Genomic DNA, 24,975 nt, shown 5'->3' with positions numbered 1-24,975 from the left:
ATCTAACTTATATGATCTAGGCTAGGGTTTACGGTTTACCGTCTTAGTCCTTGTATTGCAAAGGGTTTTGACATTGATTCTTGAAGCCTTGGAGTGTTTCCTGAGCTTTTGAGTTTTTGGTGCCTTAAGTTCACTTTGACCGTTGACTTTGGAATGTATAACTTTTTTTTTTTTTCACTTTTTCCAAGTTGTTCCATGAGGCCCCTTTTAGGGTCCTTTTGTCTCATTTTGGCTCTATAACACGTCTTTTGAAGTATTAGATCCAGAATTGTGCTGTATCCTGAGAAAGCGATAAGAACATGAGTTTTCTACTATCAATCAATCAATCAATCAGGTGTTTCACATTAATTATAATGCAAGCTCATGCAATGGTACATTCAATCAAGTGTTTTGCATTCTTTCTATCGCAAGCTCGCTTGTAGGTACGTTCATTCAATCAATCAAGTGTTTTGCATTCATTATAATTCAAGCTCACACGTAAGTGTATTCCGTCAAGTGTTTTGCATTCATTCAATCAATCAAGTGTTTTGCATTAATTCTTATGCAAACACACACGTAGATTCATTTTGTCAAGTGTTTCGCATTCTATTGGTGTAGGTAGTGGGGTTATGGGGTTTGGAAGTTGTTCATCTTAGGTCTAACTTATATGATCTTTGCTAGGGTTTAGGGTTTAGAGGCTTAGCCCTTGTCTTACACCGGGTTTAGTCATTGATTCTTGAAGCCTTGGAGTGTTTCCTAAGCTTTTGAATTTTCCGTGCCTTAAGTTCACTTTGACCATTGAGTATGGCTTTGGTCGTTAACTGTTGACTTTTGACAGTTTGACTTTTTCGCAATTTTTCCCAGTTGTTCCAGGAGGTCCTTTTTGGGGTCCTTTTGTCTCATTTTGGCTCTATAACACGTTATTTTAGGTATTCATTCTAGAATAGAGCTGTATCTTGATAAGAACATGAGTTTTCTATAATCAATCAATCAATCAGGTGTTTTGCATTCATTATAATGCAAGCTTACACGTAGGTACATTCAACCAAGTGTTTTGCATTCTTTCTAACGCAAGCTCGCTTTTAGATACGTTCATTCAATCAATCAAGTGTTTTGCATTCATTGTAATCCAAGCTTACACGTAAGTGTATTCGGTCAAGTGTTTCGCATTCATTCAATCAATCAAGTGTTTTGCATTCATTCTAATGCAAACTCACACGTAGATACATTTTATCAAGTATTTTGCATTCTATTGTTGTAGATGGTGGGGTTATGTTGTTCGGAAGTTGTTCAACATATATCTAACCTTATATGATCTTGGCTAGGGTTTAGCGTTTAGTGGCTTAGTCCTTGTCTTACAACGGGTTTAGTCATTGATTCTTGAAACCTTGGAGTGTTTCCTTAGCTTTTGAGTTTTTGGCCCCTTGAGTTCACTTTGACTGTTGACTATTGCTTTGATCAATGATTGTTGACTTTGGACAGTTTGACTTTTTTGCAGTTTTTCCCAGTTGTTCCATGAGGTCCCTTTTAGGGCATTTTGCCTCATTTTAACTCTATAACACGTATTTTTAGGTATTAGTTCCAGAATAAAGTTGTATCCATAAAAAGCAATAAGAACATGAGTTTTATACAATCAATCAATCAATTAATCAGGTGTTTTGCATTCATTATAATGCAAGCTCATGTGAAGGTACATTCAATCAAGTGTTTTGCATTCTTTCTAACGTAAGCTCGCTTGTAGGTACGTTCATTCACCCAATCAAGTGTTTTGCATTCATTAAAATGCAAGCTCACACGTAAGTGTATTCAGTCAAGTGTTTTGCATTCATTATAATGCAAACTCACACGTAAATGCATTTTATCAAGTGTTTTGCATTCTATTGGTGTAGATAGTGGGGTTATTTGGTTTGGAAGTTGTTCATCTTAGATCTAACTTATATGATCTTGGCTAGGGTTTAGTCATTGATTCTTGAAGCCTTGGAGTGTTTCCTGAGCTTTGGAATTTTCAGACCCTTGAATTAATTTTGACTATGGCTTTCATCATTGACTGTTGACTTTTGACGGTTTTACTTTTTGTTAATTTTTCTCAGTTGTTCCATGAGGTCCCTTTTAGGGTCCTTTAGTCTCATTTTGGCTCTATAACACGCATTTCTAGGTATAAGTTCCAGAATAGAGCTGTATCCTGAAAAAGCGATAAGAACATAAGTTTTCTTCAATCAATCAATCAATCAGGTGTTTTGTATTCATTATAATGCAAGCTCACGCGTAGGTATATTCCATCATGTGTTTTGCATTCTTTCTAACGCAAACTCGCTTGTAGGTACGTTCATTCAATCATTCAAGTGTTTTGCATTCATTATAATCTAAGCTCATACGTAAGTGTATTCAGTCAAGTGTTTTGCATTCATTCAATCAATCAAGTGTTTTGCATTCATTCTAATGCAAACTCACACGTAGATGCATTTTATCAAGTGTTTTGCATTTTATTGGTGTAGATAGTGGGGTTTTAGGGTTTGGAAGTTGTTCATCTTAGATCTAACTTATATGATCTTGGCTAGGGTTTTAGGGTTTGGAAGCTTAGTCCTTGTCTTATAACGGGTTTAGTCATTGATTCTTGAATCCTTACAGTGTTTCCTGAGCATTTTAGTTTTCGAACCCTTGAGTTCAATTTGACCGTTGACTATGGTTTTGATCGTAGACTGTTGAATTCTGACAATTTGACTTTTTGGCAGTTTTTCCTGTTGTTCCAAGAGGTCCCTTTTAGGGTCCTTTTTTCTCATTTTGGCTCTATAACATGTATTTTTAGGTATTTGTTCCAGAATAGAGCTGTATCCTGAAAAAGCGATAAGAACGTGAGTTTTCTACAATCAATCAAGGTTTTTTGCATTCATTATAATGCAAGCTCACGCGTAGGTACATTCTACCAAGTGTTTTGCATTCTTTCCAATCCAAGCTCGCTTGTAGTTATGTTAATTCAATCCATCAAGTGTTTTGCATTCATTATAATGCAAGCTCACACTCGTACATAAGGTATTCAGTCAATTCTTCTGCATTAATTCAATAAATCAAATGGTTTACATTCATTTTAATGCAAAGTCAACCGTAGATACATTTAATCAAATTTTTTGCATTCTTTTGGTGTAGATAGTGGGGTTTTGTTGTTTGGAAGTTGTTCATCTTAGATCAAAATTTTATGATCTAGGCTAGGGTTTAGGGTTTAGTGTTTTATTCCTTGTCTTACAAAGGGTTTAGTTATTGATTCTTGAAGCCTTTGAGTCTTTCCTAAGCTTTTGAGTTTTTGGACCCTTAAGTTCACTTTGACCTTTGACTATGGCTTTGAACGTTGACTGTTGACTTTTGACAGTTTGACTTTTTGACACTTTTTCCCAGTCGTTCCATGAGGTCTCTTTTAGGGTCCTTTTGTCTCATTTTTGCTCTATAAAACTTATTTTTAGCTATTAGTTATAGAATAGAGCTATATCCTGAAAAAGCGATAAGAACATGAGTTTTCTACAATCAATCAATCAATCAGGTGTATTGCATTCATTATAATGCAAGCTCACGCGTAGGTACATTCCAACAAGTGTTTTGCATTCTTTCTAACGCAAGCTCGCTTGTACGTACGTTTATTCAATCAATCAAGTGTTTTGGATTCATTATAATCCAAGCTCACACGTAAGTGTATTCAGTCAAATGTTTTGCATTAATTCTAATGCAAACTCACATGTAGATGGATTTTATCAAGTGTTTTGCATTCTATTGGTGTAAATAGTGGGGTTATGAGGTTTGGAAGTTGTTCATCTTAAATCTAACTTATATAATCTTTGCTATGGTTTAGCGTTTAGAGGCTTAGTCCTTGTCTTACAACGGGTTTAGTCATTGATTCTTGTTGGAGTGTTTCCTGAGCTTTTGAGTTTTTGGACCCTTGAGTTCACTTTGACCTTTGACTATGGCTTTGATCGTTGATTGTTGACTTTTGACAGTTTGACTTTTTGGCACTTTTACCCAATTGTTCCATGAGGTCCCTTTTAGGGTCCTTTTGTCTCATTTTGGCTCTATAACACGTATTTTTAGGTATTAATTTAATAATAGAGTTGTATCCTGAAAAAGCGATAAGAATATGAGCTTCCTAAACTCAATTAATCAATCAGGTGTTTTGCAATCATTATAATGCAAGCTCACGCGTAAGTACATTCTTTCAAGTGTTTTCCATTCTTTCGAACGCAAGCTCGCTTGTAGGTACGTTAATACAATCGATCAAGTGTTTTGCATTCACTATAATGATGGCTTACACTCGTAAGTAAGTGTATTCAGTCAAGTGTTTTGCATTCACTCAAGCAATCAAGTGTTTTACATTTATTCTAATGCAAACTCAATTAATCAAGTGTTTTCCATTCATTATAATGCAAGCTCACACGCAAGGGTACTCAGTCAGGTGTTTTGCATTAATTCTAATGGAATCTCACACGTAGATGCATTTTATCAAGTGTTTTGCAATCTATTGGTATAGATAGTAGGGTTTTTGGGTTTGGAAGTTGTTCATCTAAGATCTAACTTATAACATCTAGTCAAGGGTTTAGGGTTTAGATGCTTAGTCCTTGTCTTAAAAAGGGTTTAGTCATTGATTCTTGAAGGCTTGGAGTATTTCCTGTGCTTTTGAGTTTTGGGACCCTTGAGTTAACTTTGACCGTTGACTATGGCTTTGATCGTTGACTGTTGACTTTTGACAATTTGACTTTTTGGCACTATTTCCCAGTTATTCCATGAGGTCCCTTTTAGGGTCCTTTTGTCTCGGTTTTTGCTCTATAACCGTTATTTTTAGGTATTAGTTCCGTAATAGAGTCAGATCCCGAAAAAAGCGATAAGAACATGAGTTTTCTACAATCAATCAATCAATCAATCAGGTGTTTTGCATTCATTATAATGCAAGCTCACGCGTAGGTACATTCCATCAAATGTTTTGCATTCTTTCTAACGCAAGCACGCTTGTAGGTACATTTATTAAATCAATCAAGTGTTTTGCATTCATGATAATCAATGCTCAAACGTAAGTGTATTCAGTCAAGTGTTTTGCATTCATTTTAATGCAAACTCACACATAGATTCATTTTATCAAGTGTTTTGCATACTATTGGTGTAGATAGTGGGGTTATGGGGTTTGAAAGTTGTCCATCTTCGATCAAACTTAAATGATCTTGGCTAGGGTTTATCGTTTAGAGGCTTAGTCCTTGTCTTACAACGGGTTTAGTCATTGATTCTTGATGCCTTGGAATGTTTTCTGAGCCTTTGAGTTTTTGGACCCTTGAGTTCACTTTGAACGCTGACTATTGCTTTGATCATCGATTGTTGCCTTTTGGCAGTTTGACTTTTTTGCACTTTTTCCCAGTTGTTCCATGAGGCCCCTTTTAGGGTCCTTTTGTCTCATTTTGTCTCTATAACACGTCTTTTGTGGTATTAGTTCCAGAATAGTGCTGTATCCTGAAAAAGCGTAAGAACATGAGTTTTCTACAATTAATCAATCAATCAATCAAGTGTTTTGCATTCATTATAATTCAAGCTCATGTGAAGGTACATTCAACTAAGTGTTTTACATTCTTTATAACGCAATCTCGCTTGTAGGTACGTTCATTCAATCAATCAAATGTTTTGCATTCATTATAATGCAAGCTCACACGGAAGTGTATTCAGTCAGGTGTTTTGCATTCATTCTAACGCAATCTCAAACAAAGATGCATTTTATCAAGTGTTTTGAAATCTATTGGTGTAGATAGTAGGGTTTTTGGGTTTGGAAGTTGTTCATCTTAGCTATCTTATAACATTTAGGTTAGGGTTTAGGGTTTAGAGTCTTAGTCCTTGTCTTACAAAGGGTTTAGTCTTTGATTCTTGAGTGCACTTTGACCGTTGACTATGGCTTTGATCGTTAACTGTTGACTTTTGACAATTTGACTTTTTTGCACTTTTTCCCAGTTGATCCATGAGGCCCATTTTAGGGTCCTTTTGTTTCATTTTGGCTCTATAACACGTCTTTCGAGGTATTAATTCCAGAATAGTTCTGTATTTTGGAAAAGCGATAAGAACATGAGTTTTCTACAATCAATCAATCAGTCAATCAGGTGTTTTGCATTCATTATAATGCCAGCTCACATTTGTACGTAAGTGTATTCAGTCAAATGTTTTGCATTCATTCAATCAATCAAGTGTTTTGCATTCATTCTAATGCAAACTCCACCGTAGATGCATTTAATTAAGTGTTTTGCAATCTATTGGTGGTTCATCTTAGCTCTAACGTATACGATCTAGGCTAGGATTTAGGGTTTAAAGTCTTAGTCCTTGTTTTACAAAGGGTTTAGTCATTGATTCTTGAAGCCTTGGAGTGTTTCCTTTGCTTTTTAGTTTTTGGACCCTTGAGTTCACTTTGACCGTTGACTATGGCTTTGATCTTTGATCGTTGACTTTTGACAGTTTAACTTTTTGGCACTTTTTCCCAGTTGTTCCATGAGTCCCCTTTTAGGGTCCTTCAGTCTCATATTTTTTTTTGGATCAGCAAACGAGGTTGTTATAGAGGTCCCCTACCCCTTTTCATAAAACTCAATAGCTTCATTACAATCTAATATAGTCTTTCCCACTAGCATCCTCAAATACAATTTTTTTCATATCTTCTGAGAATGAGCTAGGGATGACCTCTATGAATACCTCACTAGGCACATTACTAGCTAGCGCATCTGCTAGTCTATTACATTCTCTATATACATGCCTAATATTAAAATACTCAAGATGCTCAATCAGTTTGCAAATGTCCTCCATCATGTACCTTGCTTGCCACGGGTGTTGATTTCTTTTTTTTACGAAAGAAACAACATTTGTAGAATCTGTTCGTGCTTCCTATCTTCTGATTCTTTTCTGCTTCGCTAGCTTCAGTCCTTGCCAAAGTCCTTGTAGCTCAATTAGTGCTATGCTGTTGTATCTCGCCTTTCCTTTTGCTGCCACAACCACTTGCCTCTCATTTGTTCTTATAACTGATGCCCATCCCCCTTGATTTCCCTGTAGTGTACCATCAGAATTCAAGTTACTTATTTTTGGTCTGGCCTTTTCCTACTTGCATTTAGTTATCTTGGGCCCAATTGGGTCCACATGAACATTCCACTGGTCCATATACCTTTATCTCTCGTACCCAACCTCCATTTTCTTTGTTCTCGAAGTTCAAATTTTCAACTTTGTATCGTGATAATCATGTCCACTACCTATTCGCCCAACTTATTGCACATTTTGGAATATTCGCACATTTCTTTCCCATATGCTATATGAAGAACACACATTCAGTAACCATCTTGAGTGTATCTTGCTTCAGCCCCGCTCCTCGACAAGTTTCTAGTATCCAGTCTAGTTCCTCTTCCCATGTTCCTGATCGTGATCTTGTATATCCAAATCTTCTTAGTACTTCGTTCCAAGTATATTGAGCAAATACACACTCAAAAAATATATGTTTTCGAGTCTCTTCTTCCTGCCAAAGATTACACACAAAGTCGAGTCCACTACTCTCTGTTTCTTCACTTTACAAGTGTTTTCAATCCATCTTTCAAAGAACATCCACGTTATAAATGAGTGTCTTGGTATTTTGTGTTTGTACCGCACCAGTGGCTCCAATTTATCTTCAGTTCTTTCTCCCCGATGCAATGATATGTTTCTTCGGTCACCAAGTTTCCTTCAGAGAGTGACCGACCAAATAACTTGATCTTCTCCTCCATGTATGCTAACTGCCTCTTCCATTTCTTGAATGATCTCAGGCATGTATGTTCTTAAGGCTTGTGGTACCTACCATTCTCCACGCTCCATTATATTTGCCAGCTTTGCTTTAGGATTCGCAACTGAGTTATAGGCAAAAGCTTGTGAGTAATAAGCTTTGAGTACCCCTGCTGGATGCCATGGGTCCGTCCACAAGTTAATTTGCCTCCCATCTCCCACTTGATACCTCCCTTCATTATCTCTCTCTAGCTATAGGAACAATCATTAGGCGTTTTCATTTCCCAGAAGTTCTTGTTCTTGATGAGATGCTTGCTTACCCATTGAACCCATAATGTCTCCTTCTTGCTTAGAATATTCCAAATGTGTTTCAGATTTGCTGCCTTGTTTATTGTTTCCATATCTCTTATAGCGAGTCCTCCTTCCTCATAATGGATAACATAATGATCTCCATCCAATGAGAGCATGTGATGTCGCGGTATCTGCCCTCCGCCCATAAGAAGTTTCTAAACAGCTTTTGAACCTCTTCTATTATGCTTTGTGGAAGCACAAAGGAAGAAATCCAATATATACTCAGATTATTCAATACAGCTTTGATAAGCTGTAGTCGTCCTGCATAAGATAAACTTTTTCCCCTCCAGCTTTGAATTCGTTTCTCCACCTTATCCACCAACGACAAACAGTTTGCATAAGAGAGTCTTGTAGTAATCAGTGGTAGTCCCAAATATTTTACAGGTAATTCCCCTCTTGAGAATTGAATAATATCCCTAACTCTTGTGCATAGATCTTCCTCCATTCCAGCAAATAATATCTGGCTTTTCTGTATGTTCACTTCAAGCCCAGAACACTTCTTGAAACCCCTCAAGTTATCATTTAGGGTTTGAGCTGTCTTTACATCTCCGTGCATAAAAGCCATGAGGTCATCTACAAATGACAAGTGAGTGATAATAGGTTCATTACATTTATGGTGTAGTGTAAATTTTCCATCTCTTACAGATTGTAGCATCAGGTCTGAGAATAACTCCATCACCAGCACAAATAGATAAGGTGATATGGGGTCACCTTGTCTAATACCTCTCTTGCTTCTAAAATATCCAAATGGGGTACCATTCACCATGATAGCAAAAGTTGGCGTACTTATGCATTCTGTAATCCACCTAATGAACCTCTCTGGTACCCCTATTCTTCTCAGCGAATATTCAACTGCCTCTCATCTAACTGAGTCATAAGCCTTCTTCAGATTGATTTTTGCAGCACACCTCGGAGGTTTAGTATTTATGTGGTAGTTGTGTACTAATTCATGAGACAATAGTATATTGTCTTGAATACTTCTTCCCGGAACAAATGCAGATTGATTCTGAGCCACCACCTCCTTCATAAATCCTCTCATTCTCCGAGTCATGATCTTTGTAATGCATTTGTATAATACATTACAGCATGATATGGGACTGTAATCACCTAACGACAATGGAGATGGAATCTTAGGCACCAAGGTGATACAAGTTACATTTACCTCTCTTAGCATTCTGGACGATCTGAAGAAATTTTGCACAGCCTTCACAAATTCGTTGCCAGTAATTCTCCATGTCGCTTTAAAGAACAGAGATGAGAAACCATCATTACCTGGAGCCTTATCAACTTCAATATCTGCTAAAGCTTCTATGGTTTCATCTCTTGTCACTTGTGCTTCAAGTCTCATCTTTGTTTCTTCACTCAGCGTCTGCCTAGGCCTTATGTTCTCAAATTGTGTAAAATTCAGTTCTTCTACATTCTCTGGTGCATATAAGTTTTTGTAGAACTTCACACATTCATCCCCAATGCTATCCATATCCTCAACCATCTGCCCATGTTCATCCAAGATGCATGTTATCTTGTTCCTTGCTCTTCTTGCCTTTTACGAATCGAAGAAGTATTTAGTGTTGTCATCCCCGGACATATAACATGGTCCCTCGATTTACGCTTGTAGCATCCCTCCTTGCTTTTTTGCTGCCTTTACATATTCACATGCAACTCTCCTTTCAAATTGTTCTCAATTACTACTCATGTGGTCTGCTTGCATCTTAACTTGTATTTCCTCCATCTCTATCTTAGCCTCTGGTACCCTTGTTTTCACATTTCCAATCTTTCTATTCCACTCAATCAGTCCATGTTTCACCATTCTTAGTTTCTTTGTGAATATGAACATTGGGTTCCCTACCACTTATGTATCCCATGCATCTTGTACTACATCCATGAATCCCTCCTCCTTTACCCAGAAGTTGAAGAAGCGAAATGACTTCTTACTCTGTGTCTTTTGGTTAGTCATATAAGTGACCATTGGCGAGTGGTCTGAGGTTGTTCCTGGTGTGAGGAACTCTGTTTCTACCTTTTTTTTTTTTTTTTTTTTTTTCATTCATCCATTCTCAAGTTGACCATCACTCTATCTAACTTTCTATCTTCTCATCTTCTGCTTTATTGTTCCATGTTAGAAAGCTCCCCTTAAACTTCATGTCGACTAATCCAAAATGCATATTAACACAGTTACAGTTACGCAAAGTGGTGAGGTCTCGTTGAGTTCCACCCACTCTTTCCCCGTGAATTTAGAATTGAGTTAAAATCCCCCATGAGTATCCAAGGGCTCATTACTCTGAATGACATATCCACAAGCTTGTCCCACAATACCCTTCGATGTCTCTCATCAGTACTTGCATATATGATTGTTACTGTGAATTTTTTCCCATTGTTCAGCGTTACCTCAGCTGTGATTTGCTGCATATCCCTTTCTCTGATGATTATATTGCATTCACTTGGTTCCCAACACAACCAAATCTTACCCAAATCACTTGATTCATAATTGTGTTCAACTAACCATCCTGGGCAACATTTGTTCATAACCCCGCTCACATTCTTCTCTTGTACTTTCGTCTCTACAATCCCCATTACTGCCATCTTGTACTTCTTAATCAGATTTCTAACTTCCCCTTACTTGAACCCTCTATTTATTCCCCTCATATTCCAGCACCCAAGGTTTATCATCATTAAAGATTATGAGAATTCGCGGAACTCAGGTGAATAAATCTGTTTTGAGTCACCTCCTTGTTATGGCTGTTGTGGCTTGAACTACCCTTTATAGCAAACCTTCCTGGCTTGATCTGTTTGACCTGCCTGCCCCCCATGATTTATGTACTTGCCTTGCTCTGGTTATGTTCGGTCCCTTTTCCCTTGTCAGTACTCATCTTGTTTATATGTTTTTCCCCTTGCACTGCCATTTTTGTTGTTACACTATCCTTATGTATCTCCTTTTCATTTTCCTCTTGTATACTCACTCCTTTCTCCTCTTCTTTCTTATCTGTGTTCAACCTTACTCTGACCCTATGTCTTTTGCTCGGTGACTCCCATTCCTTCTCATTGTCAACCTGATGAACTTCTTGAATCTCATCCCTCGTCTCTTTTGTTTCTGCTGTTTTCTCCTCTGATTTTGTTTCCTTTTTTAACCATACTGTATTTCTGGGATCTTTTGCTAGCTTCACATTCTTTGGGCATTTAGAATCATTGTGCCCAAACACATCACAGTGTGAGCATCTCGCATGCCTCCAGTTATACTCAAATTCTATTCCCAACCTTCTTCTCTCATCAATGACTAGGGGTACCCCATCTGGATACTTGCAATGTGTATCAATTTCTACACATACCCTAGCATATGTGGTTCTTGTTTTCTGTTCAGTTAACCTGTCTACAAAAATCGGGTTCCCAATTGCACTTGCCACTTTACTGAATCCCTCTGTATTCCACATCTCCATTGGTAGCCTTTTGATGATTACCCATATTAGGATTGTTTTCAACTCATATTCTTCTGTCTTTACAAATAATTTCCATGGCCGAATCACAAATAGCTGGCTTGCAATATGGAAGCAACCCATATCCAGTATTGCCTGTCTATCTTCCTCCCTCTCAAATCGAAATGTAAACATATTGTCTCCATGTGTGTTCATGATGAACTTCTTGATGTTCCAGGTCCTTGTTACCGTTTCTTTCACATATGTGTATCCTAGCCTTCAGCCAACAAAATGCCCAACCACCAAATCTTCATATTTTTTATTCAGGTTTGCATAGTGTGAACTCTTCACATGAATAACTGGTTTCCCCTCTGCCATTGTGGGTGGGACAAACGAAAGTGATTCCTTCCCTACTGATTTCCTACCTAGCATCTCCGCCCAAGATTCTTTGTGTAGATGTTTCTCCTTACTATCAGCTACTACCGGTGTATCCTTGCTATTTTCATTCTTATTCAGACTTTCTATACCAGCTTTTTGATCTTCCACCGTCTTTTCCTATTTTTTTGGATCTGAGTCATCTTCCAATCCTCTTGTGATTATTCCACTCAGATCCGAAATATCTGGATCTGCTTCTCTGGATATCTCATCATTCGCCCCTGTAGTAACATGTTTGATGATGAAGCCTCCATCCTCGGCTACTCCAGCTATCCTCTTTGATCCTTTCGTGAGTTCTTCCGTGATTTTTGGATCTCGGTGTTCTGCTAAGACTTCACTTCTGTCTTGTTCTGCATTTTGAAATTCTGCTCCCGCTTCTATTAGTTCTTGGGCATCTTTTATCAGTTCTGATCTAGTTTTACTTATGGTAAAACTTTCTGGTAATTCTTCATTACCCTTGCGTTCTTCTTCAACAGCCTCTAACAGCTTCCTTCGATATCTTTCTATCGATCCCTCTCCAAACTTTGCTTTAAACTAATTTTCAAAACTTTCAATCTCTGAATCTGACTCTCTTGATGATCCTATATCACTATTACTAGTTGGTGTACTTGGTTTTGCTCTCGATATCTCACTCAAACCTTTTTTTTTTTTTTTTTCTGTTTTTCCATAACTTTTTGTAAAGTTACGAAAATACACCTAAAAGTAAAATCTCCCTCAATTTGCCACCATTAACACTAAACGGAGCTATTCTTTTCTAACGCAAGCTCGCTTGTAGGTACGTTCATTCAATCCATCAAGTGTTTTGCATTCATTATAATGCAAGCTCACACTCGTACGTAAGTGTATTGAGTTAAGTGTTTTGCATTCATTCAATCAATCAAGTGTTTTGCATTCATTCTGATGCAAACTCAACCGTAGATGCATTTAATCAAGTGTTTTGCATTCTATTGGTGTAGATAGTGCGGTTTTGGGGTTTTGGAAGTTGTTCATCTTAGATCACACTTATATAATCTAGGCTAGAGTTTAGGGTTTAGAGTCTTAGTCCTTGTCTTACAAAGGGTTTAGTCATTGATTCTTGAAGCCTTGGAGAGTTTCCTGAGTTTTTTAGTTTTTGGACCCTTGACTTCACTTTGACCGCTGACTATGGCTTTGATCGTTGACCGTTGACTTTTGATAGTTTAACTTTTTGGCACTTTTTCCCAGTTGTTCCATGAGGCCCCTTTTAGGGTCCTTTTGTCTCATTTTGGCTATATAACACGTCTTTTGAGGTATTAGTTTCAGAATAGTGCTGTATCCAAAAAAAGCGATAAGAACATGAGTTTTCTACAATCAATCAATCAATCAATCAGGTGTTTTGCATTCATTATAATGCAAGCTCATGCGAAGGTACATTCAATCAAGTGTTTTGCATTCTTTCTAACGCAAGCTCGCTTGTAGGTACGTTCATTCAATTAATCAAGTGTTTTGCATTCATTATAATGCAAGCTCACACGTAAGTGTATTCAGTCAAGTGTTTTGCATTCATTCTAATGCAAACTCACACGTAGATGCATTTTATAAAGTGTTTTGCATTCTATTGGTGTAGATAGTGGGGTTACGGGGTTTGGAAGTTGTTCATCTTTGATCTAACTTATATGATCTTGGTTAGGGTTTAGCATTTATAGGCTTAGTCCTTGTCTTACAATGGGTTTAGTCATTGATTCTTGAAGCCTTGGAGTGTTTCGTGAGCTTTTGAGTTTTTGGACCCTTGAGTTCACTTTGACCGTTGACTATGGCTTTGATTGTTGACTTTTGACAGTTGTTGTTCCACGAGTCCCTTTTAGGGTCCTTTTTATCTCATTTTGGCTTTATAACACGTATTTTGAGGTATTAGTTCCAGAATAGAGCTGTATCCTGAAAAATCTATAATAAGAACATGAGTTTTCTACAATCAATAAATCAATTAGGTGTTTTGCATTCATTATAATGCAAGCTCACGTGTAGGTACATTCAATCAAATGTTTTGCATTCTTTCTAACCCAAGCTCGCTTGTAGGTATGTTCATTCAATCAGTCAAGTGTTTTGCATTCATTATAATGCAAGCTTACACGTAAGTGTATTCAGTTAAGTGTTTTGCATTCATTCAATCAATCAGGTGTTTTGCATTCATTCTAATACAAACTTTTTTTTTTTTTTTTTTTTTTTGTTGGTAAGCGAGGTTTTTAGAGAGGTCCCCTACCCTTTTATTAGAAATAAAAGTTGTAATAAAAACTTGTTACATTTCACTCTCTCAGGTATTGCTTACCCCTCGCATCATCATATATAATACTTTTTACATCTTCTGTAAGCAATGTCGGTACTAACTCTAAAAAATTACGTGATGGAATTTTAGCTGCAATAGCATCAGCTAGCTTATTAGATTCTCTGAAAACGTGAACAATGGTAATCTGTTCAAATTGGGCCTTCATTCGCATAATAGCCCGTATCATCTTTTTGGCTTGCCATGGGTGCTGGCCCCTTTCATTTAAGAAGGCTATTACGGTTATTGAGTCGGTCTGTACTTGAAGTCGTCTTGTTCCTTTGCTTAGCGCCATTTTCATTCCCTGCTCTACTGCTTCCAATTCGATAAGGTCGATCGATGGCTTGCTTGCTCTACCATGGCTAGCCGCTAAAACATTCCCTTCATGATCTCTAATCACTGCTGCCCAACCCCTTGCTGCCCTACCCACTTCTGATTTCTGCCATCACACAAATTGGTGCTTCCTTTGCTTTATTGCTACCTCCACATTCCACTTATCAGTGAACATCTCAATCTCTAGCCCATACTCCATTTTTATGTCTCGCCTTTCACTTTTGCTCTCACATCACTAAACAACAATCGAGACATCATTCCGAACATTCACTGCTTTGTTTTCAAAAATCCTATCATTCCTTGCTTTCCAAATCCAGTAATTGAACCCATTCCACATTAGCCTCATCACATTAGTCTCAATTCCTTTCCCCTGCGACACCGCTTCAATCCATGACACCTCCTTTGCCAAGTAGGTTCTATTCTTCTGGCAGAATCTCATTTTCTGCGGAGATATTTCCCATAAGGATCTGTGGTATAAAGCAACCATGAAAGAGATGCTCCTCTGTCTCGGTTTCTCTCCCGCCAGAATATACAAGTATCCGAGTCTACGACCTTTTGTTGTTTCAGTTTTTCCAAGCATTTTCAAACCCCCACTTAGCCCATCCAAATTGATGAAGGAATGCACGGGGATTTTGTTTGCATACCAAACCAGCTTATGCCAATCAACTTCTTGCCTTACTCCTCTCGGACTCTCATAAGTATCCTTCATGCTATACTCGCCATTCGTTGATGCAGACCATACTATGGTATCCTCATCACCCATAATCTCCACTTCATTTTCTATTGCTGCCGTAATCTCACCTATTTGATTCCTTACATTACTCGTGAACTCCCATTTACCATATATTATGAAATTCGACACTGTAGCCTGCTTGTTGCAACTCGAATCATATAATAATCCCTGCGGAAACTTCTCTCTTAATATCCCAAATGGATGCCATGGTTCATTGCAGAAGCTCGTTCCTCTACCATTGCCTATCTGGTGGAATACTATAGCTGCCGCTTCCTTTCTACCTTTGAGTATATTCCTCCAACTCGACAAACAATCATTTGGTGTTTTTAGCTGCCAAAAATCTCTTCTTCTGACTAGGTTCTTTTGTACCCATTGTACCCCCACAGGTTGTCTTCCTTGGTGATGAGCTTCCATAGTGGTTTCATGGTAGCAGCTTGATTAACTTTCTCTATACATCGAATTCCTAACCCACCTTCCTCATATGGGTAACAGATATCATCCCATCCTATCAATGGATGAGATTGTTTACTGATCCCCCTCCTATAGAAAATTCCTAAAAATCTTATTGATGTCATCAACTGTCTTTTGGGGTAGTGTAAATGCAGACATCCAATACACACTAAGGTTATTCAACACTGCCTTCACCAGCTGTAATCTTCCCGCATAAGAAAGTAATCTGCCCTTCCAGCTTTGAATACGCCCTGTGATCTTTGATATTAATGGAAAACAATCTGTGGACTTCAGCCTCGTAGTAATCAAAGGCAACCCTAAGTACTTTACTGGCAGCTCACCCCTAGGAAACAAAGATTAATGCGCTCTATGGATGTACTTACCCTATCATCCATTCCGCAAAGAAAACATTGCTTTTTGAACATTCACTTCCAACCCCGACTCTACTGAAAATTTGGAGATTATCCTTGAGTTTAGTGGCTGTTCTATTATCTCCATACATGAACACCATCAAATCATCTGCAAAGGATAAATGAGTAATAACTGGTTCCACACACTTAGCATGTAACTGATACTGGCCTTCTCTAACACTGTGATGCATGATTTCCGTAAATAAATCCATAACCAACACAAAAAGATACGGTGATATTGGGTCACCCTGTCTAATCCCTCTTCTTCTTTTGAAATAGCCATACGAGGACCCATTTATCATAACAGAGTAAGAGGCTGTCTCCACACACAGTTTCACCCATTTAATGAACCTTTCTGGCATCCCTACTCTTCTCATTGCAAACACAACTGATTCCCATCTCACTGAATCATACGCCTTTCTTAAATCTACCTTTGCCACACATCTTGGTGGATATTCATTCCTGTGATAATTATGCACTAATTCTTTAGATAAGAGGATATTATCTTGGATACTTCTTCCACTTATAAAGGCTGATTGGTTGAGATTCACTAACTGCGGCATTACTTCCTTCATTCTTCTTGTCATTACCTTGGTTATGTACTTATATATAACCCCACAACAAGCAATAGGTCTATAATCTGATAAGGACAGAGGTACTTGTATTTTTGGTATGAGTGTAATACATGTAGCATTTACCCCACTGAGTATCTGACTTGCGATGAAAAAATTATGTATGGCCTTAATGAAGTCATCACCAATGATCCACCATGTGCATTTGAAGAAAAAAGCAGAGAATCCATCACTTCCCGGGGCTTTTTCATCACCAATGTTTGATAGAGCTTCTATTATCTCATCTCTAGTTACATCTCTCTCAGGGTCCTCATAGTTCTGTGGAGGTTATCTCACGCCTTGGGCCAATATCTCCAAAAATAGAAAAGTCCATAGCCCCCATCACATTAGGACTGTAAAGGTCTTTGTAATACTCCACACATTCATTACCAATCTCATTGTAATCCTGTATTACATTACCCCCTGAGTCACGCAGACATGTGATCTTGTTTGTAGCTCTCCTTGCTTGTACCGATTTAAAGAAATAAGCTGTATTATTATCACCTCCCCCTATCACTTGATCTCGGACTTACCTATACATATCTTCCTCGGTTGTAGCTGCTTGTGTATAAGCTGTAATCACTTCTCTTTCCTTCATAATAATCTCACAGCTTTTAGGCTGATTTTGTAGTTGTGTTTGCACCACGGCCCATCTCTTGCTTTATTTCTTTCACCCGGTCCACTACACTTCCCACTCTGTCCCTATTCCACTCAGTATAAGAGCTGCTTTCGTTAGTTTTAACTTCCTCATGAAGGTATACATAGGATTCCCTACCACCTCATTTCCCCAAGCCTCGCCCATCAGATTCATAAATTCCTTCTCTATACCAGAAATTAAAAAAAAATTAAAGGCTCTTTTCTTTTGACTCCTTTGTACCACTGATCTCACAATCATGGGTGTATGGTCTGAGACATCTCCGGCATTCAGGAACTCTACTTCATGGTCCTCATATGCCCCAATCCATTCTGAATTCCCCATTGCTTTCGATCCAGTTTACAAATGATCCGTTCTACTTGCTGTTATTCCAAGTATATAAATTGCCTTTGAATTTAATATCTACTAGTCCAAATTTGATTAACACAATCCATAATATCTTCAAGTTCTGTTGTCTAACTTCCAGCCCACCCACTTTTTCATGAGAATTAAATATGGAGTTGAAATCACCCATTAGCATCCACGGCTTCTAAATTTGGCATGATAATTCCACTAAGCTTCTCCATAGTTCTCTCCTCGATCTCACCTCTGTACTCGCATATACCACTGAGACAACCACCTCATCTCCTGAAATAGTGCTCACCTCCATTGTAATGTGTTTGCGTGTCCTTTTGTAATAACTTTCTTTGTACAAGTTCTCGGATCCCAAAGAAAATCATATATTACCACCATCGATATCATTGTAGTTGTCCTCCGTCTTCCACTGATTGAATGTTTTCTATAGAATTCTATCTCGATTCTTCTTCTTTACTCTTGTTTCTACCAACCCTATCACACTAATGTCATACTTCCTCACCATGTCTTTCATTTCAACTTGCTTAAAAGCTTTGTTGAAACCCCTAATGTTCCAGCAGGCGTAATTTATCATTTATGGTGTTGGGTTTGTGCTAAGAGATTTAGCATAACCTCCTCTTTTTTACTGACACTACTGCCCTCTGTACGCTCTATACATGTTTCCCTGTGGTCTGCTGCGTTCAATTGTGCCTCATCACTTAAAGTTTCATTCAGTCCCCCTTCCTCATCAGTCCTTACGAACAGATGTTTGTACCGATTGTCTCCATACATCAACAATACCCTCTTTTTATCAGCCTCGATTTCTGCAGAGTTTCGGTCAGGACTTCCTTCTACTTGATCACTACTGCTGCCATTACTCTTGTGTGCTGTGTCGCTATGGCATTCTTCTTCCCTACCCCCATTATTATTTCTCACTTTATAGGTATTTTTCCTCTTCGGAGATTGCCACTCTGTGTCCTCACTAACCGAAAGTGAATTTCCCTCAGATTTCGTGTCCTCCGGCACTACAACTTTTTTTTTCCCTTACCACCATCTGTTGTGCTTTTAGTCATTACCTTCAGATCCTCTATGATACTCCCCTTCGCACCCTCTCTCGATTATCTTTGCATTGTCTTCCTTCTATATTTCCTTTATCTTCTTTTTTCAGCCATACTCTTTGCGCCTTTGCTTCTGGTTTTATCTGCCTTGGGCAAGAAACATCAGTATGCCCAAATACCTTACAGCCACTACAGCAAGGTGGCTTCCAATTGTACTCGAACTTAATCTTGTACACTCTTCTTTGATCTAATACTACTAGGATTCCCTCTGGATACGGACATGAGGTATCTATCTCTATACACACTCTCGCATACGAAGTTCTTGCCATATTCTCCGTTAGGCGATCTGTGAACATTGGTATCCCAATCGCACTCCCCACTTGGCTAAAGCCATTCTTATTCCACATTTCCATAGGTAATCCTTTTACCACTACCCAAATAGGTATCGTTTTCAACTCTCGCATTTCTGCCTCGACAAAAAGTCTCCAAGGCCTAACAACGAACAGCTTGCTTGCGATATGGAAGGATCCAATATCCAACGTTGCCTTGTGTTTTTCTTCCTTCTCAAACTAAAAAGTGATCATTGTATCTGCATAAGGCTTTATAATAAACTTCTTTGTCCTCCATGTTCTCCCTACTATCTCCTTAACATAGTTGTACTTCAAACGTTTTCCCACAAACGACCCAACCACCAAATTCTTGAATTTTTTATTGAACTTCGATGAACTGTGAGCTCGCACATGGATAATCTGCTTTCCATTGACAACGGTCGGTGGAATGTAACCGCTTCATCTTTTTTCAAAGACCCTTTTCCCAATTACCTCTGCCCAAGAGCTTTTGATTCTTGATGTTCCATTAATATTAACATTAATCAGATTTCCACTCTGTTCAGCCACCGTACTCTTTCCAATCACCTATGAAATATCATGGTTATCAGTCCTCTCTTTTTCCCTTTCTGTTTCAGATCCTATAATATCGGTGTTCTCAGCATTGGTGATACCTTCAACTCCTCGCGTTCTTGTTTCCTTACCATAGTACTGTACGTCTTCTTGTAGTTTCTTCAGCGTTTCTTGGGTGCTTAGAAACGTAATTTCCACTACCAAATCATGAGTTTCCTTTCCCTTCACATTAGTATGCTCAAGACTGCAACGCTATATCAAGGGCAAGATCCTTTAATACTTGTTTTTCTGTTCAAGTTATGTCCCCTCTAGCAGCTTCAGCCTCTGCAAAGTCTATTCTTTTCCTGAATCTTTCTAACGAACCTACTCCGTACTTCTTGATGAAAGCAGAGTTTACTAAATCCATATCACTCTCCTCACTCGATGGTGATATACTAAAAGAGTCATCTTCCTCATCACTAACTCTAGCTGGTGTGCTAGGGTTTATTGCATTTGAAAAACCTAAACTGTGCATTTTTTCATGTTTTCTGTATTTATTTTGTAAAAAAACCTAACTACCCCTAAGGTTTAAAATCACCCCTTAGAAGTCCCCATTAACAACTAAATAAGCTTCTAACGCAAGCTCGCTTGTAGGTACGTTCATTCAATCAATCAAGTGTTTTGCATTCATTATAATGCAAGCTCACACGTAAGTGTATTCAGTCAAGTGTTTTGCATTCACTCTAATGCAAACTCACACGTAGATGCATTTTATAAAGAATTTTGCATTCTATTGGTGTAGATAGTGGGGTAACGGGGTTTGGAAGTTCTTCATCTTAGATCTCACTTATATGATCTAGGCTAGAGTTTAGGGTTTAGAGTCTTAGTCCTTGTCTTACAAAGGGTTTAGTCATTCATTCTTGAAGCCTTGGAACGTTTCCTGAGCTTTTGAGTTTTTGGACACATGAGTTCACTTTGACCGTTGACTATGGCTTTGATCGTTGACGGTCGCCTTTTGATAGTTTGACTTTTTGGCACTTTTTCCCAGTTGTTCCATGAGGCCCCTTTTAGGGTCCTTTTGTCTCATTTTAGCTATATAACACGTCTTTTGAGGTATTAGTTCTAGAATAGTGCTGTATCCAGAAAAAGGCGATAAGAACATGAGTTTTCTACAATCAATCAATCAATCAATCAGGTGTTTTGCATTCATTATAATGCAAGCTCATGCGAAGGTACATTCAATCAAGTGTTTTGCATTCTTTCTAACGCAAGCTCGCTTGTAGGTACGTTCATTCAATCAATCAAGTATTTTGCATTCATTATAATGCAAGCTCACACATAAGTGTATTCAGTCAAGTGTTTTGCATTCATTCTAATGCAAACTCACACGTAGATGCATTTTATAAAGAGTTTTGCATTATATTGGTGTAGATAGTGAGGTTACGGGGTTTGGAAGTTGTTCATCTTAGATCTCACATATATGATCTAGGCTAGAGTTTAGAGTTTAGAGTCTTAGTCCTTGTCTTACAAAGGGTTTAGTCATTGATTCTTGAAGCCTTGGAGAGTTTCCTGAGCTTTTGAGTTTTTGGACCCTTGAGTTCACTTTGACCGTTGACTATGACTTTGATCGTTGACGGTCGACTTTTGATAGTTTGACTTTTTGGCACTTTTTCCTAGTTGTTCCAGGAGGCCCCTTTTAGGGTCCTTTTGTCTCATTTTGGCTATATAACACGTCTTTTGAGGTATTAGTTCCAGAATAGTGCTGTATCCAGAAAAAGCAATAAGAACATGAGTTTTCTACAATCAATCAATCAGGTGTTTTGCATTAATTATAATGCAAGCTCATGCGAAGGTACATTCAATCAAATGTTTTGCATTCTTTCTAACGTAGGCTCGCTTGTAGGTACGTTCATTCAATCAATAAAGTGTTTTGCATTCATTATAATGCAAGCTCACACTCGTACGTAAGTGTATTGAGTTAAGGGTTTTGCATTCATTCAATCAATCAAGTGTTTTGCATTCTATTGGTGTAGATAGTGGGGTTTGGAAGTTGTTCATCTTAGATCTCACTTATATGATCTAGGCTAGAGTTTAGGGTTTAGAGTCTTAGTCCTTGTATTACAAAGGGTTTAGTGATTGATTCTTGAAGCCTTGGAGAGTTTCATGAGCTTTTTAGTTTTTGGACCCTTGAGTTCACTTTGACTGTTGACTATGGCTTTGATCGTTGACTGTCGACTTTTGATAGTTTGACTTTTTGGCACTTTTTCAAAGTTGTTCAATGAGGCCCATTTTAGGGTCTTTTTGTCTCATTTTGGATATATAACACGCCTTTTGAGGTATTAGTTCCAGAATAGTGTTGTATCCGGAAAAAGCGATAGGAACATGAGTTTTCTACAATCAATCAATCAATCAATCCGGTGTTTTGCATTCATTATAATGCAAGCTTTTTTTTTTTTGGTTGGCAAGCGGGGTTTTTAACGAGGTCCCCTACCCCTTTATTTATAAAAATAAAGCTTGGAGTCAATTACATCTCATATACTGTTTTCCACTAGCATCCTCATATACAATTTTCCTAATATCTTCTGAGAATGAACTAAGGATCAGTTCAATAAAACTCACATTGGGCACATTTGCCGCTAATGCATCAGCTAATTTATTACTATCCCTATACACATGTACTATTTCAAACTTTTCTAACTCTTGTATAATGTGCTTCACTTCCTTGATGATGTATCTCACCTGCCACGGATGTGTCCCTTTTAGAAATGATATAACATTTTTGAATCATCTCACGCGCACCAGACCCTTTGATATTGTCTCTTCGACAACTTTAATCCTTCTTGCAATCCCTCGTAGCTCAATCATTGCTATCTCACAAAATGACGATTTTCCATGTCTTTGCCGCCCGAACCACTTCTCCTGTCTCGCTTCTAATCATAGCGATCCACCCTCCAATTTGTCCTTGCAATGTTCCATCGTAATTTAGATTGTACATACCTTCTCCTCCTCTTTCCCACACACATCCTTCTTGTCTCCCTCTTTATTACGTGTGTTCACGTTCCATTTTTCCATAAACCTTTGACACTCTCGGCCCTTCTTCCATTTTATAGTTCAATTGAACTTCGGCTTTATCTTTACATTTCCAAGCATCCGTGAATGAGGTCTTGCGAAGTTACGTGCTGATTTTCAAGATTAAACTTGTTTCGTTCCATCCATATCCAAGATAAAAGAACGCGATTGACAATGAGCTTCAGCGCATCTTTCTTCCCTCCATTACCTTTACTCTCTTGCAACACCCATTCACACTCAGCTTCCCACGTCATGGCCAGCCTTGAGTACCCTGCATAAGTAATAAGTTGTATCCATATATATTTGGAATAGTTACAGTGAAAAAACAAGTGTTTCTCCGTCTCATCTTCCCTCCAACACAGCACACACATTTTCGATTGCACTACTCTCCAGTCATACATCTTACTTAGTGTTTTTAGCGCTCCTTTCATTACCATCCACCCAATGAACGAGTGCCTCGGGATGTTATTCCGAAACCATATTGTTCTGTACCAATCATTATTCTGTATCTTTCTCCTCATCGTCTGATAAGTTTCTTTCAGCTGGAACTCACCATATAGCGCATCAGTCCACACTACCTCATCTGCTCCCACCTTTATTGTCACTCCCTTTTTCATCTCCTTCACTATTGTTTCGACCCCCACATACGTGGCAAACGTCCATTAGTAGGGGTCTCTATTTTATTCATTTAATCAACAGGGCTAAAGCCCAATTCGCAATATCATGGATCAATGTACAGGCCCATTAACTCATGTGTCTAAGGCTGAACCTTAGCCACATGGCTTGCCACTAATATCGTTGATTTATGTCGGATTCATTTCTTATCAAAGAGATAGTTATCGGTTAGCGGTTATACTCTATCACAATTACTTAAGATACAAGATTACTTGAGCTACAAGGACTCTCTACTCTACCTCTATAAATATCAAACTATTTTTCATAAAGAACTACGTGGAAACTTGATCCCTAGAGAATAGATCTTGGGTACGTAGGCAGCCATTATTTGGTTCAGTTTCATCTCCCCCAACATCAAAATCCTTTGTTTCTTAGTGCGTTCGTCACCATTGCTCTTGTTGTGTTGAAGCAGTTTATTGCCGAAACATAATTGGCGCCGTCTGTGGGGAATTTAGAATTCATTATCACGTGAAACAATCAAGATGGTAAGCACAAGAAGCAGATCAAATAGTTGACATATTCCTCCTGCTAATAATACTCACAACCCTTGAAATTCAAATCGGCCAATGCAAGAACCATTGAACAATCAAGTTGCTCCTAGTAGTAGAATCAATTCTCAACATCCAACTGTAGCAGCGCCACCGCCTCCGCAAAAGGCCGTGTAACCGCCGGCACCAACCCTAACAGCCTTGCAACAAGAAAACCAACAAGTCAGTAGTCCTCCATGCGGTCCGCCGTCTGTCCATGTCGATCCTTCAATTGACATGGATATGGTCGTGGACATTACTCTCACGCCAACTAGCGGAAAAGGTGATAGTAACAGCCAATTCACCCCTAATACGGTTGAGCGGGAGTTACGCCGAGTCCAAAATTTAAACAGGAACTTGAGAAGGAAGCTGGCAAAGAGGCAAAGGCCGGTGGACGATGTTGCAAATTCAACAACATCAAGGCGACCACGAAGGGATGCAGGCCATTCCAGTGTATGGGACCGTCTTGACGATCCACTTCGTCGTCCTCAGCAACGTGCTATTTCTCAAGCACAATCAACCCGATTACTGCAGCTCTAGGAGTAATGACCCTATTACCCGTACTTATGGGGAGAATCGGATTGGCAGGGATAACTACTACCCTAGACATGTCCGATCTCAAAGGGAAGATTTACCTCTGAGAAGCAATTTCAGGGAAGACCGCCATCCGAAATATGTCCGACACGGTAGGGAAGGCGGGCATCCCGCATCGAAAAGCAACAAAATATGGAGAAGTGGTATAATTATTCCGACCACCCGGCCAAGGGTGACTACCGCCTAGACGAGACAGTCGCTGGTTCTGAGGATAGACAAAGACAATCACCGGTCGGAGCTGATCGTGCATACCGCCAAAGATCTCTAACTCCATAAGAGATAATGGAAGGTATCCTTCTCCACATGGACGCACGGGGAAATCCGGTTGTTCGAGCCAATACTTTAACTCTAACGAAACAACAAATGAAAGAGTTGATTGCAAAAGAACTTAACGATAGAGAGTCAAGGGATGTAAGAATGAAAAACTTGATGATCGATGATGGCGTGCTTGATAAATTTTAG

At 38.6% G+C, this 24,975-nt stretch overlaps 1 protein-coding gene across 1 annotated transcript; it reads right to left on the bottom strand.

Moving 5' to 3' along the window:
* Nucleotides 1–14,755: 14,755 nt before the first annotated feature.
* LOC147498158 (uncharacterized) lies at nucleotides 14,756–15,667 on the bottom strand. Its single transcript, XM_086563156.1, has one exon. The coding sequence runs from the start codon at nucleotides 15,665–15,667 to the stop codon at nucleotides 14,756–14,758; it is 912 nt and encodes a 303-aa protein (XP_086419282.1).
* Nucleotides 15,668–24,975: the final 9,308 nt, after the last annotated feature.

This window comes from Coptis chinensis, chromosome 5 (genome assembly GCF_015680905.1).
Source record: "Coptis chinensis isolate HL-2020 chromosome 5, ASM1568090v1, whole genome shotgun sequence".
Lineage (NCBI taxonomy): Eukaryota > Viridiplantae > Streptophyta > Magnoliopsida > Ranunculales > Ranunculaceae > Coptis > Coptis chinensis.
This window is presented reverse-complemented; position numbering and strand designations above follow the sequence as displayed.

Bases quoted from the DNA above. Each gene is read 5' to 3' on its own strand.
- LOC147498158 (XM_086563156.1), bottom strand. From the start codon at position 15,667: ATGGAAGCTCATCACCAAGGAAGACAACCTGTGGGGGTACAATGGGTA.